General features: G+C 37.4%; 2 protein-coding genes across 8 annotated transcripts in view; one reads left to right on the top strand and one right to left on the bottom strand.

Annotated features, from left to right (window-relative positions):
- KRAS (KRAS proto-oncogene, GTPase) overlaps positions 1–12,906 on the top strand; it is a 26,896-nt gene extending 13,990 nt beyond the window's left edge. For 3 of the 7 annotated variants that reach the window (XM_037387662.1, XM_037387663.1, XM_037387664.1), the window contains 2 exons: positions 3,106–3,229; positions 9,396–12,906. In XM_037387662.1, coding sequence (XP_037243559.1) covers positions 3,106–3,225 — 120 coding nt within the window. In that variant the 3' untranslated portion in view covers positions 3,226–3,229; positions 9,396–12,906. Of the gene's footprint in view, positions 1–1,558; positions 3,000–3,105; positions 3,230–6,139; positions 6,141–9,395 lie in introns of those variants that run through there. The other 4 variants (XM_037387666.1, XM_037387665.1, XM_037387668.1 and 1 more) reach the window with 3 other exon arrangements.
- Positions 10,923–15,904, bottom strand: ETFRF1 (electron transfer flavoprotein regulatory factor 1). The gene is made up of 3 exons (XM_037387670.1): positions 15,821–15,904; positions 14,956–15,056; positions 10,923–14,861 (listed from the first exon to the last, which is right to left on the bottom strand). Exons 2-3 carry the CDS (start codon positions 14,998–15,000, stop codon positions 14,646–14,648), a joined length of 261 nt encoding a protein of 86 aa, XP_037243567.1. The 5' UTR covers positions 15,001–15,056; positions 15,821–15,904; the 3' UTR covers positions 10,923–14,645.
- Between the last annotated feature and the right edge of the window lie 11 nt (positions 15,905–15,915).

Genomic DNA, 15,915 nt, shown 5'->3' with positions numbered 1-15,915 from the left:
CTTTGGAGTGATTACCTTTGTAACTTCAGTCATGATTTTGTGCAGTATGAATTTACTGCTGTATGTCTGGCATTTAACCATCATAAGATAATGACTTGGTCAGCTTTACATCCCCCTTCTCCCCACAGTGGTGGGTTCTGCATGTAGCTGAGTTGTAGTAACTGTTCCAAACACCTTCAAAGTATTACTTCTGTTATACAGAGGGCAAAAATTAGCCTTAACCTGTAAGCTAAATGTTACACAAGCCAGTAGATTTTTGCAGATTTATGTGTTTTCCAGTATTGGCTAAGCTGACTTTACTGCTATGAAGTTTTATTTTGGGAGTGTTTTTATGCAAGTGAGTGTTCTTTTTGCTCATGTCCTCATGAATAACTTTTATTTTATTTGACTAACAGTTGGTTCTAGGGGACCAGCTCTGATAGAGTGTATAAAGGTGGATATGGAACACTTTTGAGATGTGAAGGCTAGCTTTCATTAGTTTCCTTGAAGCACTATTTAAAGAACTGGAACATGTGAAAATTCCTGTTTGTACTTTGATCTGTATTTGAAATAATCTTTCTTTACACATAGTCATATTTAAAATCAAATGTTTGGCTCTCCTAGGAGTCAAAAGCATCTTGAAAACATTGCCTCAAGGTCATGGGTTCTTTGGGCTGTTTAGATTTGGAAGTTTTTAATATCTGCCAGAGGATATTTTTGCTTCCAGTTCTGACAGCTAAAAGAACTGGTTTAATCATATCTTAGATATATGGCCCATGCTCATTTAAGGAAAAAATACTGAAGAATCTTAAAAGAAATTGGTATTGAAATGACTTCTTAAGTTTCTAAGGCTGGCACCTGGCTCTGGCTCTTTAAAATGTCACCTTGTGCTAATGAAATTACCGAATATATTTCTGTACAGATTTTCTTTCAAAATAATTTCTCTCAACAGGATTTATAAAACTATTCTTGGTGGTGGCAGTAGTAGCAATTTCTTCTCTCACTCTGTCTGTGTCTCCCGCTCTCTGCATTGCTAAAGCAAATTACAGCTCATATTGGTGATGGGAAAGTTGGCAATAAACATTGACTGAAGAATTGTTATCTAATTATTAATGTGAAAGCTCCATAATCAAATGATGTATTTTTATTGCAAAACAGCAGGTTTGCAAAAAACGTTGATTCTTTTACAGCCTGTGCTTTGGCACATAGCAGCTGATCAGTGTTTACTGTTTCCTCTTCAGGAATAAAATTCCTTCCAGGACAACATGAAAGTATGAGCTTTACTTGGTTTTTGCTGCTTTTAATGGTTTTACATTTTTTTGGAAACTCCCAGACCTGGGATGTAAGACTTGTCTCCTTGTCAATACTTCACTACATTCTAACAGGGCACATCATATAGAAACAGAGAACTACAATCTAAGAAATAAATCTAATTTCACGTTTAAATTCAAGTCGCTGTAGTTCAGAAGAACCCTCAGATAAGCAGCAGTACGTTAAGAATGAGTCTTCAATGTGATAACCTGTGGCACGGTTCATACAAAATGAACTGACAGTAAATGCTGGCTCTTTTTCTTATTAGGTACTTAATATGAAGATGAGTTGGAAAGATAATTTATGGGGAGTCTGCCGAAGAAAAGCCAGGCTGTGCATTGGGTTGTAATAAAGTTCTGAGGCTTAAACTGTTTTCCATGATCATCTGCCTGTTCTGGTTTTGTTTTCAAATACTCTGTTGATCTGATTGAGGGGACAAGTTATGAGATTGACAGTAAGGCAGAGGAGAGATTTGTGCTCTCCTTTAAAAGCTGCAACTAAATATTTTGCATCTTTTTAACAAGAACATTCTCACAGATTTATCTACATTTTAAAGTTCATGCACAGATTTAATCAGTTTAAAATAACAGATACTATAACTTAAAGCTGGTGCTGTACCTCTGTCTTGTATTTGCTTAAAGATATCTTCAGTCCTCTTTATTTTTTTTTTTAAATGCTTATGGTATCATCAGTCATATCCAATTGACCTAAACACAGCTGCAGAAAGGTAGGGTGTGAGACCAGAGAAGTAAAACATACAGTTCTGTGTCATCCCTGAAAGACTTGGAAGAGCTCTCTTCAACCAGAGAAAAATCTGAGCAGCAGGATTTCACAGGCGTTTGCACTTAGTTGTTATTATGGGACCCTCATGGCTTCCCGAGTGTGGCCCAGAAAGAACAGATTAGCTGTGCCGTGTACCCTACATGGACCAAGCTCTTAAACGTAATAATAATGAACTTGTTGCTTTTTCTGCAGGGAAGAATTACTGTAATTATTTTTGAGAGGTATGCTGAAATACAGTATGCTTAAGGTGCTTCTTAAAAGCACTTTGCCATCACCCAAATATCCTTTTCCTAAATTTAATAGCATAGTGCTTGCTCTGGAAAGGAAGTAGCTTTACAAACAATATTGCCCAAAATTTAGTATTCTTAAAAGATTTTTTCTCTTTGTAACCTCTTAGGAAATTACCTGTTTAGACATTTTCTGTACTTTGTTAGTTTGCTCCACAGATTTCTACAAAGAAAGTACACTTCCTTATATAAAGAACAGAACATAAATGAGCTTACTTTTCTTTGCTTGTCCGAACAGTCAGGTTCTTACTTTGGCTAGGAAGTGGAAAATAAGTGACTAACTGCATGTGTTTGTAAGTACCCCACAGTTACCAATCTAATAAAGCTTTATGCCTGCTAAATACATCCATGCCCACAAAAATTAAAAGATTCAGTAACAACAGCGGTATTATTTTCAGTGCGATATTCAATGGAAGAAATATAATTCTTTTTTTTTTTTCTCCAAGTGTTACCTTGCACAGAAAAAAAAGGGGCTTGAACTGTGGATATTCACAATAATCGGTAATCAATAAATTCGTTGAGCGTGTGTCTTTTGCTTGCATTAAAAAGTATTTATCAAGCAGCAAATATGCAATCCCAGCACTTCAAATATATAAATGGAGATCCATATACTTCTCTCAAGTAAAGCTCATAATTTCAGTGGTTTTCTAGTTGTTTTTTTTTTTTTTCCCCCCTGCCATGGGTGTTCCAATATGTCACAATTGTTAATGAAGCAGTTTTTAAGGAGTTGTGTTTTACAATGCAGAGAGTGGAGGATGCTTTTTATACATTGGTGAGAGAGATTCGACAGTACAGAGTGAAAAAAATCAGCAAAGAAGAAAAGACTCCAGGGTGTGTGCAAATTAAAAAATGCCTTTTAATGTAACAGGGTAAGTTTTGTAATGTAACAGGGTAAGTTTTACAAATCACTTGCAAAATAAAAATGATTGACAGTGTCTTGCAAATCAGACGTTTTATGGTTAATTGATGACATAATTTAAGATATAAAACCAATCAGATTTCAGTATAGTATTCCTGAATAATATTCCTAGCAAACACCCAGGTACTATGGATTTGCTTTGTTTCATGGGGTTTTGATAAATAGATTAACAAGAAATCTTTACTGCATATAAGCTCTCAACCTGTGAAATGGGGACCTAGTTTTAAGTGTGAAGAAGTTAGAGGAAAACGTTTTATTACAGATATATTGCAGATACTGTTGAAACAAACAGTGATTGACTGTTCAGGTTGATTAACTGAGTGGAGAGAATTATAGTATTTATAGTCCTTCTCAAATGCAGAAACAGGAGGTTCCTAGTGCAACAAAGTAGTATTTGGCTAGCAGCTGCATCCAGAGTATCTTATCTCAGGCCCTTCCTTATGCCATGCCACTTTCCCCTTGTTTTCCACTAGCTGAAAAAAATTTAGTTTCCAGAAGTACATTGATTTTCTTTTTTGTCAGCTATAATGCCATGAGGGATCCAGATTTGGACAAAATGGTAAGGTTTCACTTTGAGAGCATTTACAAGGGGTAGGGGGAAAGCAACAGTGAAATAAAACTGGGGGGGGGGGGGGGGGGAGCACCAATACCCAAATTCTCACAAAATTGGTTTTTATGCATATATTCCACTGTAAGGAGAAAAAAAAAAAAAAAAAGAGAAGGAAGAAGAAAGGTGATAGGGAAGAAGTGGTAATCTAATCTAAATCAGTGCTTTTTGGACAAACCATCAGACTAGCTCCTTGCATATATTACTATCCCATTAATTCTTTATCTCTTCCTGCAGCAGTGCAGAGAATGGGTTGTTACTCTATGTACTTGTCCAACAGGCGGGTGACCTGGAATTTCCCAATGTGTAAAAGAAAAACTGTTTGCTTTTCAAGGTGTTTTTTCACACTTCAGAACAACTTGCATGGAAGTAGTGGAATTTGATTTGTATCCTAAAGAGACTGTCACAACTGTAGGAATACTCACTTCAGTAAGGGAGTTTTGCTTTTTCCAGGGGAGGGAGAAGAAATTTTGTTTCATATCAGTGTTTACTAGATCTGCTCAGGCCTATTATACTCTTAGCTTTTAAGCGATGAATGACTGCTCTGAGATGATTCTGTAGGTGTTTTCTTAGAAAAGATAAACTTTGTAATATTGTTTGTATCAAAGGTTTCCTTCTCAGGAAACTTGAAACTTTGGTTATGAAGCTCCCCAGTCCTGCATCCAAACAGCAATAAAATTGATGCCATCAAAATACCTTGGTTTTTTCTTCCTTAGATATCAAAAAAACAACTGATGGCACCTTGTGATTAACTTGTGATAAAAGCAATATGAACTAAATTGCTTAAGCCTACTTCCTGTAGCATTCTCAAAACCAGCTTTGCCATTTCTTACTGTCTTACTAACATAGGCATACCTTAAAGTAGAATTTCTTTTTGTATGCTGGGACTTTAAACATCCTGAATTCTGTCTGCTTTTCTTCCTGTGGACTTGAGGTTGGTGGGATTTTATCCCATATGTATGGGATAAAAAAAAATGACGTAAATAGGATGGTAGGAATTGTGGTTTTAATTATTTTTTTTTCCAGTGGAAGTAGCTCCTCAGATTTTAAGATTCTTTTTGGTAGTTCATAGAACATGCGTTCTTACCACCAGCTTCCTAGGTTCTTTCTGCCTATGTCCAAGACAAATACGTTTTTTGGAGTTTGTGCATGGTTGGTTAGTTGTTTTGGTTTGTTTTTTTTTTTTTCCTCGGATAGGAGAAATCTCTTATGTCAGAAATGGATACTGTTAGGTTTTGGGGTTTTTTTGGTGTTTTTTTGTTCCCATACCCAATTTAGAAAATAGTTTTGGATACAAGACTCTAGAACTTCCAAGAGTCTGCTCAGTGGAGGAAACGTCTTTATACTCAGGTGAAATCTCTCATGGTATCGATAGCCATTTCAGCAACTTGGTGTTCAGGAGGTTAAGCTGGAGAGAGCATATTCCAAAATTATTGTGGTACAGCTGTACTTCAGTAGTGATTCTAGTGGAATGAGAAATCTGGCATTTAAAACAGTCCGGCTTGTATTGCTTTCCATTCAGTAAGATGATGTATATTATTTCAGTCTGATGCGTAGTAGTTAGCTAAGGAGAGCAGCACCTAATGATGTGAGTCTCAGCTGGGATTTTAGACTTCAAAAAACCTCATTATAACACAGTTTGCAGTGATAGTACTTATTTTCCTTTATTGTTTGTGGATAATCACATTTGATGGTTGAGTGTGTTTTGCTACTACTTAGAATATTCAGTTTATCTTCTTGCTGCTGATGGAATGCTTTCTTAGTTCCATTAATCTTGTAAAAGGAAAACTTTGCCTAGATTACCATTAACTGCTGATGCTTCTCAAAAGGTTCATTCCTTTGGCTGTTGCACAGTAAGGCAGAAAGTCACATTTTTGCTGTTTGTAATTTCCAACTAGCAGGAAGAAAATTCTAAAACTCCATGTAAAAATCCTCAAAAGATCTCTTTCTGGAAAGCGTTGAAGGTTTTTATAAAAAAAATGCTTACTATAACAAAAAGTTTCTCTAGGGCATAAATTAGACACCTAGATAATGTAATTCAGATTGATCTGGGTTAATAGTAAAAAGTTTGAATTACAGAAGTTACAGATTTGAATTAAGAAATTTCCAGTTTAAAACTGTAATTCAATGATTTTTCCACACTAGAGGTGTACAAATAATTTCTTTTCCTCATGACTGATACATGTGTATATTATATATTAAATATATATATATTGAAAAAGACTCTCTTCTACAATCTAAAACTTGTTTAAGGGTCTACTTTGAGGGCTGGGGTGTTAAGGAATTTCCAGTTCCTTATGAATTTAGGGTTTCTTAGCCAGGTTACTTGCAAAGTTTTGTACATGCTTGCAGCCATGCATATCCAGACTTCTGTATGGTCATGGGACCATGTGGTGCTCCAAAGGTAAGTTGCAGCCAGGAGCAGGCTGTTTCTGTGGGAACAGTTTGATTTTTCTGTTCCCTTTGCCTTTAATAGTTGCCCTTTGGAAAAATGAGTGCTAGGAGCAAGCTCTGTCAATGCACCTTTATTGAGGCAGTGTGGTATAGTTCTGAGCGTGCACAGTGAATTTTGATTTTCTAAGCCTGAGCCTGGATTTACAGCACTCATTCAGTACATCTCACACTTCCCGCAAAGCTTGCACACAGTAACTCAATTGTTAGGGGGAGGAAGGTCAGCTGCATGCAGTCCCTTCTTACTGGAAGTAGGAACTAGAAAGGTTGACCGCCTTTGGTCTTACAGTATTGATGCCTCTAGGGAACTTCTGTAAACAGAGTATCTACTACTTACATTTAAAATTTAATGGACAGGCTGAAAAGTTAAAGACTGCAGTTTATCTTGAGTTCTCCAGTTCTAATTCACAAGTATTCTAAATGTAGTTCTGTATGTCATGTTACATTCATTACCAAAATTTAATGAGGAATTGTGGCACATTTCAGCCTTACTTGTGAAGTTGTGTGTTTGAAGGCCTATAACAGTCTCTGGATATTTCCACTTATTTTAAAACCAATGTAATGTGGGAGGGTTGCTTGTTTGAAGGCATCAATTGCAAATTTGTTTGTGTCTCATTTGAAGACACCACTGAAGGCCAATGACTGTCCTTGGTAACGAGTATTTATCTAGCGCATTAATGATGAGTGTGAAATACTGATAGGTAGTTTTGTAGGGACATGTGAATGGTCTGGAGAAGAATGTTGTGCAGAGGTTTTTCTTAGACCATTCTTGTGTTAGAAGAATGGAATTACTCTTCTGTCTTTTGTGATTGATTCTTAGTACTGTCCTCCTAGCTGGCTGGCTGAGATAGGAACTGCAATAGATACACTTTGAACCGTCACTACTTCTAGATTATTTCCTTACACGAACATTGCTGAATACTCACTTTGTGTGTTAATGCTGAAGTTTCAAGCAAAAGAGACAAGCTATATGTAAAATAATACCAAGCATTTCTAATTCTCAAGATTCATGGGGGATGTGACCTTTTCCAGAACTAGGGCTACTCTTCCATTAGGTATGCTACATCAATTTTATATTCATCAATCATATTTTAAAATGTAGAATAAGTTATTTGCAAGTGTATTTTGTGTATTATGAGACCTCGCAAAAGTGTGCTATTAGTACTGGGAGATAGGCAGCCAAGGACTTTGATCAAACATCAGTTGTTTGTAAATGTTTTGTGAAATTCAATGTGAAGGTTTTAAATAAATTTAGGTTATACTGGGAACATTACTTTATAAGTGAAGCTAATTAACACCTCACTGTTGTTTGAACTTGCCATATGAATTTTTATTGCTATTTGGTGTTTGACTGAAACAGTAATGAATTGGGTGATTTTTGGCTTGCGCTTCTTTGAGTTCACTTTCAGTTCTTTTACTGAAGTAGAACACAGGAGTAAACAGAGTGTTAATTTTTATTGGCAGCTTGAAGGCAAATTCTGCTGCTGATAAAGAGGTAGGAAGCTGTCTGCCAGTTGCAGAGCTAAATTTCTAGACCAGTTCTACAGTGGTGCAATTGGCTGCTGTGATGCATAAACATTATACAACTATTTCTGGTCTATCTAAAAGATAATATAAGGGATAAGGCAGCGAAGAATAAAGATCATTTTTTATCTTAATGATTTTATAACTGTCGGTACTCAAATTATTAACTGTAGAGACTGACTGACAACATGGGTACTTGATTGGAGTTTGGAGCAACCTGAAAGCTAGGCAGTAAACTGTTTCACCTAAATAGGTTGTTACTTAGTGACATTGTAATTGATAATGGTTCATATCTGGCTTTTAAGATATTCTGGTCTCTTAATGAGAGTTAATTTTTAATTAATTAGTTAATTAACTGAAGTTAATTAATTAAGTTAATCTTAATGGGGTAATTCAGCTAGAATTACCTCCCACCCCCCCAAAAAACCTTCACCAAGAACCAAAAAGCAAAAAAACCCTGTTTAATGTGAAGAAACATTAGCTTTAGTGTTTGTATAGGTTAAGTGTTGGAGCTGTTAAGTGACTGTATGTGATACAGGACATAAATAATGTGTTCCATGTGTCTTTAACGGTGTAAGCTGAATAGAATTATTTATCAATTAATAACTTATCATTGGAATGGGGATTGATTTGATTTGCATATGTAAAGATTTATAAAACTAATGTGATTACTGGATCAGTGTGCTTGAAAAATGACCTGAATATGTAGATTAATCATACACTATGTCTTTGGTATTGAATTCCTGCTAGAAGTCTTTGTATTTACTTTTTAAGCCTGCATATAGATTAATAAGGCATAAACAAAGCTAGCTTATGCTTCACAACTTCATTCTGTGGTAATAGTATACATACTTAAATCTAAATGCATGGTATGTGTGCTTTTCTAGGTTGAGGTGGGACAACATGTGCACTCTTCTCCATCTCAAAGAGGGCAGTAGGCTAAATTACCACATTAATAATGGAATTAGACCTGTCTGTCAGCCTCTGAGCAGTAAGTCACCTGCAGGTGGCTGTGACCCCAGTTTGGGGAATGGCTGAGAGAGAAGGCAGGTGTTAGCTGTTGTTGGCATCAAAACAGCTCATTCAGGTGGTTGTTTCGGTGCTCCTCGGAACTCTGGAGAGGAATAGCTTGTAGCCAGGTTTAATTGTTCAAATGATGGCAGCCCACTCCCTGAAGCTACTCTCCTGCAGGCCCCTCTGCATGGTGATGCAGTCAGGCGTGTTCCTCTTATATGACAGGACACTGCAGTTCCCCCTCCACCTGAGTATGTTTTTCCCAGCACACCCATTCCCAAGAAACATGAATGCTCGAGAGGACTATTGCCCTGGCAATTCCTCCAACACACAGTCTACTTAAGGGGACATCATAAAAGCCTCAAAAAGAAGACAGTACAACTTCTTCTGGCAGGCAGCAAAACAGACTGCTGATTGAATACACTTCACCTGCTTAGGTCAGATGAAAACAAGCTCTACCTAAGTGGGCATCTGAGTCTGCTAATGTGATCTTAATGTGTGCATGTACGTATCTTTTCAGGGTGTTGATGATGCCTTCTATACGTTAGTTCGAGAAATCAGAAAACACAAAGAGAAGATGAGCAAAGACGGTAAAAAGAAGAAAAAGAAGACAAAGACAAAGTGTATAATTATGTAAATACAATTTATCCTTATTCTTAAGAAGTACTTAAGTAATTTTTGTACATTACACTAAATTATTAGCATTTGTTTTAGCATTACTTTACTTTCTGCTTCATGATCCTCTTAGCTTTACCTGAATGCTTGTTTTAAATGACAGTGGAAACTTCATTCCTCTTAAAAGTGCCAGTATTCTATGACTGTTGGTTCTTGAACTAGCAATGCCTGTGAAGAAAAATAATAAAAAAAAAGAAGAAATGAAAAAAAAAACCAACAAAAAATCACACACAAAAACCTGAGAACTGTCTTTGGACTCTTCGGTGCATGCACAGTTGCTAACTTCCTATTTTTCTTACTGATTGTGAACTTCTGTTCTGTGTGCAAACCAAACAATGAAACGATGCTCTACACGTTCTAACATCCCCTTTAATTTTTTTGTTTTTAAATCTGGTTGGGAAAAAGGACTAGGTAGCAAAAGAGACTTTCATTTCAGCGTTTCTTTTATTCTAGACTGACTGCAATATAGAGAGACCAGAAGCCTTTATAGTCTTCCTGTAGATTTTGCTTCTAGGCATCTAGACTTGTAGCATTTCAGATCAACTTTAATGAATGTAAAGATAAAACTTTCACAAAAAAATTTTTCACCGCAATTTGTCACAGTCACTCCTTAAATACTCTATTTTTTCTATAAAAAAAGAAAAATTAAAAAAAGACAACAATGCACATCTGGCAATGGAAAAAGTAAAAGTTCTAATTAGGTTGATTTGCTATTATTAATGCATTGCTTTAAGACTTTCACTAACTTTTTGTGTCTGAAGACCAAGTGAAATCCTAGCTCTCCTGACCCCCAGTGGCAAATCTTTAAGTAGCTTTGTTCAGTAGATACGGGATTTCACCCTTAGTGTCTCTAGAAAATACTAGAAAGCCTTAACAGATGAGTTGATTCAAATTCTTAGGTTAATTCATACATGGATCCAGAATTTACCACAAGAATTAAATCAGAATGAATCTTAAATTATGTAGCAAAGTAAAACCATTCTTCCCTGCCCCCCACCCCCAAGAGTGGCATGAAATACTTCCAGATGCCCATTTTGTTCTAAGATAGGGGAGGAATTTTAAATTCTAGTAACATCAAATGAGTGAATGTTTGAGTTGAATTTAGCTGCTTCATGCAAATAATTTGGAAATCCACTATGCCATAAAAATGGTGTGGAAATTGCACAAACTGTAAGCATAGAATATGGTTTCCAGAGTCAATGTTGTTTGTGTGATGTTTGTGAAGTACTAGTTTTGTTGCACAGATTAAATGGTTGGTGAGTGGCATTCCAGTGTCTAGACCGTCATGAAGCTAGACCAAGTTTTTAATGTATGTCTTTCTCTGTGATTAAGTTCTCTTGTGATTACCTCCCCCCCCCCCCCCTTTTTTTTTTTTATTGCAATTAATGCAGAATTTTGGCAGAAGCTTTTCATTTTTGGTACTGCAGTAGTCTAGTTATTCTGCAGTAAAGTAAGAGCCAGTAATTGCAGTGTTGCCAGTTCCTGTTACCTTGATGTAAATGTTACACTGTTTGATAGTTTCATTCAGGCTTGGGTTCCTGCAGGTACACTTCTTCATAGTACCTAACTCAGCTGCAGGGTAAAATGTGAAAATGTGACTCTGGTATACCCGAAAAAATAAAAACACAAGTCATTGAAGTAGGATAGTTCAGGACACTGGAAAGTTTGGAACCAGGGATAGCAGCACTGCCCTAACCCAAGGTATACCTAAACAGTTAGGTGGGAATTTTACACAGTACAATTTTCATATACCTGTGTAACTTGGTCCATTTATATGGTATCAAAGGTGCAGCTGCATGAGAAAAAGTATTCTTTTGAGTCTACAGGAAAAAAAACCCTATAGTGACTCTCATAGGTGGAGAGCTGCAAAGCTGGCAGGGGATGTGTACTGTCTGGATTGCTGCGTGTTCTTTAATTTCAATGTGGCTGAGAGATGTAATGCCTTTCCTTGCCTGCGCCCCCTATTCCCCACTCTCCACCAAAACCCAGACCCCTTTTCCCTCCTTTCAGCTTCAATGTGAAATATAGATTATGAAATGTTCTGAAAAACAGTAATAGGAGAACCTAACATATCATAAGGACCAATAAGGAATAAGAACAGAATCTTAGGTTGCAAAACATTTACAGCTTCCAAGGCTAAAACATTTTGGAGTCAGTTAAGTTATTTGCACATTTTAGACACTCTTGATTATATATGAAGAACGTAGCAAAAGTGGGTAGTATACCTTGAGTTAATGGAAGTAATCTTAAGATTACTTTTTTTTATAACTGAGTCACACTGCATGTAAAATTAGGGCTGGTCTAAAATTCTTACGTTCATTTAACTAAAAAATGTTAGGAGAAATTTTAGCTGAAATGTTTTAATCATCAAATGTGGATTTATATAGCTGTACTATAAAGCTATATATAAAATAGTTCAGTATTTTTAGTAAATGTGGTCTATAGCTGTCAATTGGGTTAAATTAGTACAAAATCTATTTAGATTAGCCCTTAATTTACTTTTAAAAAAAACAAACAAACACAAAATGACCAACAAAAAACACATCCTTGCCACTGTTGTGCAGTTTTGTCTTAGTATTTGTTGAGATTTGGTGAAGCATGTTGGATTGCAGCTTGCACAAGTTGATCTCATAATTATTCTGTCTTTCCCTATTTGAAATGCTTTCAAAGAACATACCTGGATGCTATCTCTGATAGCAACTACTAAATGAACATGTGAATCACTTACCATGTTAATACATTAAATTGCCATGCGTCAGGGAGTAACACCTTCTTACAGTAGCTTTATGTAACTCTGGTAAACAACTTTATCATTGGTTTTCTCAAAACTGAAATTGTTTTGACTAGTCTCATTGCCCTAAAATTTTTGCTAAGTTAAAAAAAGTTTCACTATAGATTTTGTTACAGTAACAGGATCTCTGTAATGACTAAATACTGACACACAATCTTCTGCTCTTGTCTATGTTATAAAGCAATACAAATACAATTATTACCTTCAAAAACCATCAAACTGTAAATTAATCATATTGTCTCAAGTTTACATAAAGCTACATAGATGGTAAATCTTTCCTAACATTTCTTTATTCCACTGTCCTGTGTTTTCATGTTGAAAATACTTCTGCTTTTTCCTCTTGAGTGCCAACTTCTTACTAGAATGACTTCTTAATGTAATATGTTTACCTGGAATGTATTTTAACTATTTTTGTATAGTGTAAACTGAAACATGCACATTTTGTACATTGTGCTTTATTTGATGTGGAACATATGCAGTGTGATCCAGTTTTTCCATCATTTGGTTGTGTGACCTAGGAATGTTGGTCATACCGGACATTAAGTTAAAAAAAAAAAAAAGAAAAAAAAAAAGACCACTGTTTGTTTTAAATTTTTTAATGTTTTTAGGAGTATGTGCTGTGAGGTGATCTGGAATTTGTCATTTTTTTGTCAAACTGTACTGCTCCTATTTATTGTAATGTAATAAAAAATAGTTATTGTGAGTTGCTGTCCCAGTTTCCTTTTTCTGTCCCAGGAATTTGTGCCTCATCTCTGTAACAGAGTAATTGCACATTTGGCAGTTGTTCTGTTTATTTTTGGTACTTCTCCCCGTCACAAAGCTGTTGTCCTTGCCCATTGGGGTTCCCTTCCCCTGAGACTGGGTGCTGTGCTTTGACAAAGTACCGATCCGCCTGCTTTGGTCTGTGCTGCTGTCACGTTCTGCGCTCTGCGATGAGCAGAGCCTTCCTCAGGTAGATTGCATTTCTCGTTCACTGGTGTGTGCTGCTCAGGCTGTACAGTCTTCAGTCATGCCCCAGAGACCTTGCTTTCTTAAGTCTTAACAGCAGACATGATTTGAATTGGTCTACAAGTTTAAAATACTCTGAATAGCTGTCTGATATTCATTCCCAGGTACACATTTTTCTTCTATCAAATGCCTTCCATGGACTTACAGAAAACATGGAAGACATTCTTTATTACTGAGTGTGTCCCATGAGGAAAAAAGCATGAAACTCCTGCTGTTCTATAAAGTTACACTTTGGCCCTTTGTTACCATGTCTGGATAATCTTTTATCAGTTATTGAGAAGGGCAGGTTAAACTTTGTACGTAGAGGTATTAATTTAGAACAGGTTTAACTGCAATACACTGTAGAGGAGTTTGGTTGATGTGGAAGGACTTTCTATATGTCCCTGCGGTGCAGAAAACTGAAGCACATAGATTTCATTGCAACATACCATACAGTCGAATTTGCCATTATTTTTTAATTCTGTTCTAGATTTTGTTTGAAGACTTGCTACTGCCAACAGTTCTACCGCAGTGATTGCTTAGCTATATTTCAGAAGAAAACCAATGTTTTATCTCGTGTCATTTAGTTCTTGGGGGGGGGGGAAGGGGGGTGGAAACACCAACCAACCTGATTATGCAACAGAATATCAGTTCTGGCACAAGTTTGGGCTAGTCAAGCCAAGGTCTACTGGTAGCCATGGAGCAAGCATCCACGATCAAACTTTTCTTTCTGGGGAAAAGGATCAAGTTTTGTATTCCTGCTACAGCAGTTACACAGCATCAGACGTCAGCAGTAGCAGGGATTCAGGGTGTAAGTGCTTCAACCACTGCTGTTCAAATTGATTGCTTCAGCACCTGTGCCAGCCTGCAGATGTGAATCTGGCACACCAAGTAGTTAAAATTTTTAAGAATTTACTTTTCTTTGAGAACATGCTCATTTTCAGTGGAAGTGAATTGTTGAAGGGGGAAGACTTTTGAAGTCAGATTAATCCTCTAAGTGTAGCACCTTGAATTGGCATTCCAGTGCACAGCTATTGGGTAAGAGGAGCTCTGTTCAACATGTGAATCGAAGTGAAACGGAACAGAATCATGTTACCACTACTTCCTGCAAAATTGTTTCATATATGTAAGAAAAACCTATTGCCCATACAATACAACCCCCAAATCCTTCAGGCGACTACCTAAAGGGAAGCAAAGTCCTAACCTGTATTTTAGATGGGTTGGAAGGATTTAGATTTCATTTCTTTTGTGGTTACAGCTCTTTTATTGTTTATTTTTATGGATTTATATAGTTACATGCAAAGTCATTGGCACCAGTTACTGATTGTCATCACTGTAGTAGCGCTGTTTCAGAGCTCTGTATTTTCTGAGAAAGTACAAAGCCTCCAACTCTTTCATAACAAATTCTCCTCGTGCAATCAGTTCCTTAATTTTTTCAGGATCTTTCACATCTTTGTTTTTTAGAAAAGCTGCTTTCAAACGGCTTCTAAAGTAGTCTCCTCCTTTGGGATACTCCCTTCCAAGGTACAGCAGCTTGAAGAAAAAAAAAATGTTTTAAATAAATTGAGTGCATGGTGAAAGGGTTTTGTCTGGTTAAGGGAAGTGCTTGTGGCATTTAAGAACTTACATTTTTGTATAGATTCAGCACTTCACCTCTTAAAGAATTGGCCATTCTCACATTTCAATGAATTCTTTATTCTCCTCTGCTACACTTTTTTTTTTTTTAACCTGAAGAATAATGTTCGATATTAGCCTTCCATGGGAGTCTGTAAATCCCAGCCTCATCCTCCACAGAAACTGCACGATTTCTAACTGAGCACTGTTCTGGTTCCACTCTCTGCCTCTCCTGGTTTTGGCTCCGTTTGTTTCCCTTTAGCTTCTTTCTCTTCTCCCGTTCCATCCGTCCTCACCTCTAACAGAAAACCAGAAACACCCAAGAACTTTCACTGCTGCAACACCCGTTTATCCCTGTGCTGCTCCTCTGCGCTTTCTACACGCTCAGTTTTGTACGTGCTGGCCTGGCACCTTCGTTATCTCTGGTCTGCTAAAGAAACATTTATATACATAAATGTATATATGCATACAGTGCTAAATACATATATATAAATAAGACCAGGAATCCCTGAAAATTTTGCGTTCATAAATCTTCCTTTTTAAATATCGTTTAAACGTATTATGAACTGGGGCCCGCACACAGCGGCAGAACGTAACGTTAAAAAAAAAAAAAAAGAAAAAAAGAAAAAAAGAAAAAACAACGTTAGTACCGAAGAAGTAGGCCGGTTTTTATCTGACCAACGGCAGCTGGGGCGGAGCACTGTCGGCCCTCCTGGCACTGCGGGACGGGGGCCGCCGCCGTCACCCCCTCCCCTTGCCTTGCCTGGGGGGGCTGGTGCCCGGTGCCCGCCACCCGCCACCCTGCCCGGTGCCGCCGGCGCCCGCTCGTACCGAACCCCGCACCCCCCGGCCGGGGCCCGAGAAGGTCAGTGTCTCACCAGCTCCCCGCCGCGTCGTAAACCCCGCTGGCGCCGCTTTACGGCAAAGCCGTAAACGGGAGGCACCGCCCTTCTGCTGGCCGGCCGGGGGCGGG

Source organism: Falco rusticolus, chromosome 5 (assembly GCF_015220075.1).
Source record: "Falco rusticolus isolate bFalRus1 chromosome 5, bFalRus1.pri, whole genome shotgun sequence".
In the NCBI taxonomy this organism is placed as follows: domain Eukaryota; kingdom Metazoa; phylum Chordata; class Aves; order Falconiformes; family Falconidae; genus Falco; species Falco rusticolus.
This window is presented reverse-complemented; position numbering and strand designations above follow the sequence as displayed.

What these genes read in the sequence shown, in the direction of transcription:
- ETFRF1 (XM_037387670.1), bottom strand. Translation starts at nt 15,000, where the DNA reads ATGGCCAATTCTTTAAGAGGTGAAGTGCTGAATCTATACAAAAAT. An exon ending in TGCTGAATCTATACAAAAAT is followed by an intron (nt 14,862 to 14,955) that starts GTAAGTTCTTAA and finishes TTTTTCTTCAAG; the next exon opens with CTGCTGTACCTTGGAAGGGA.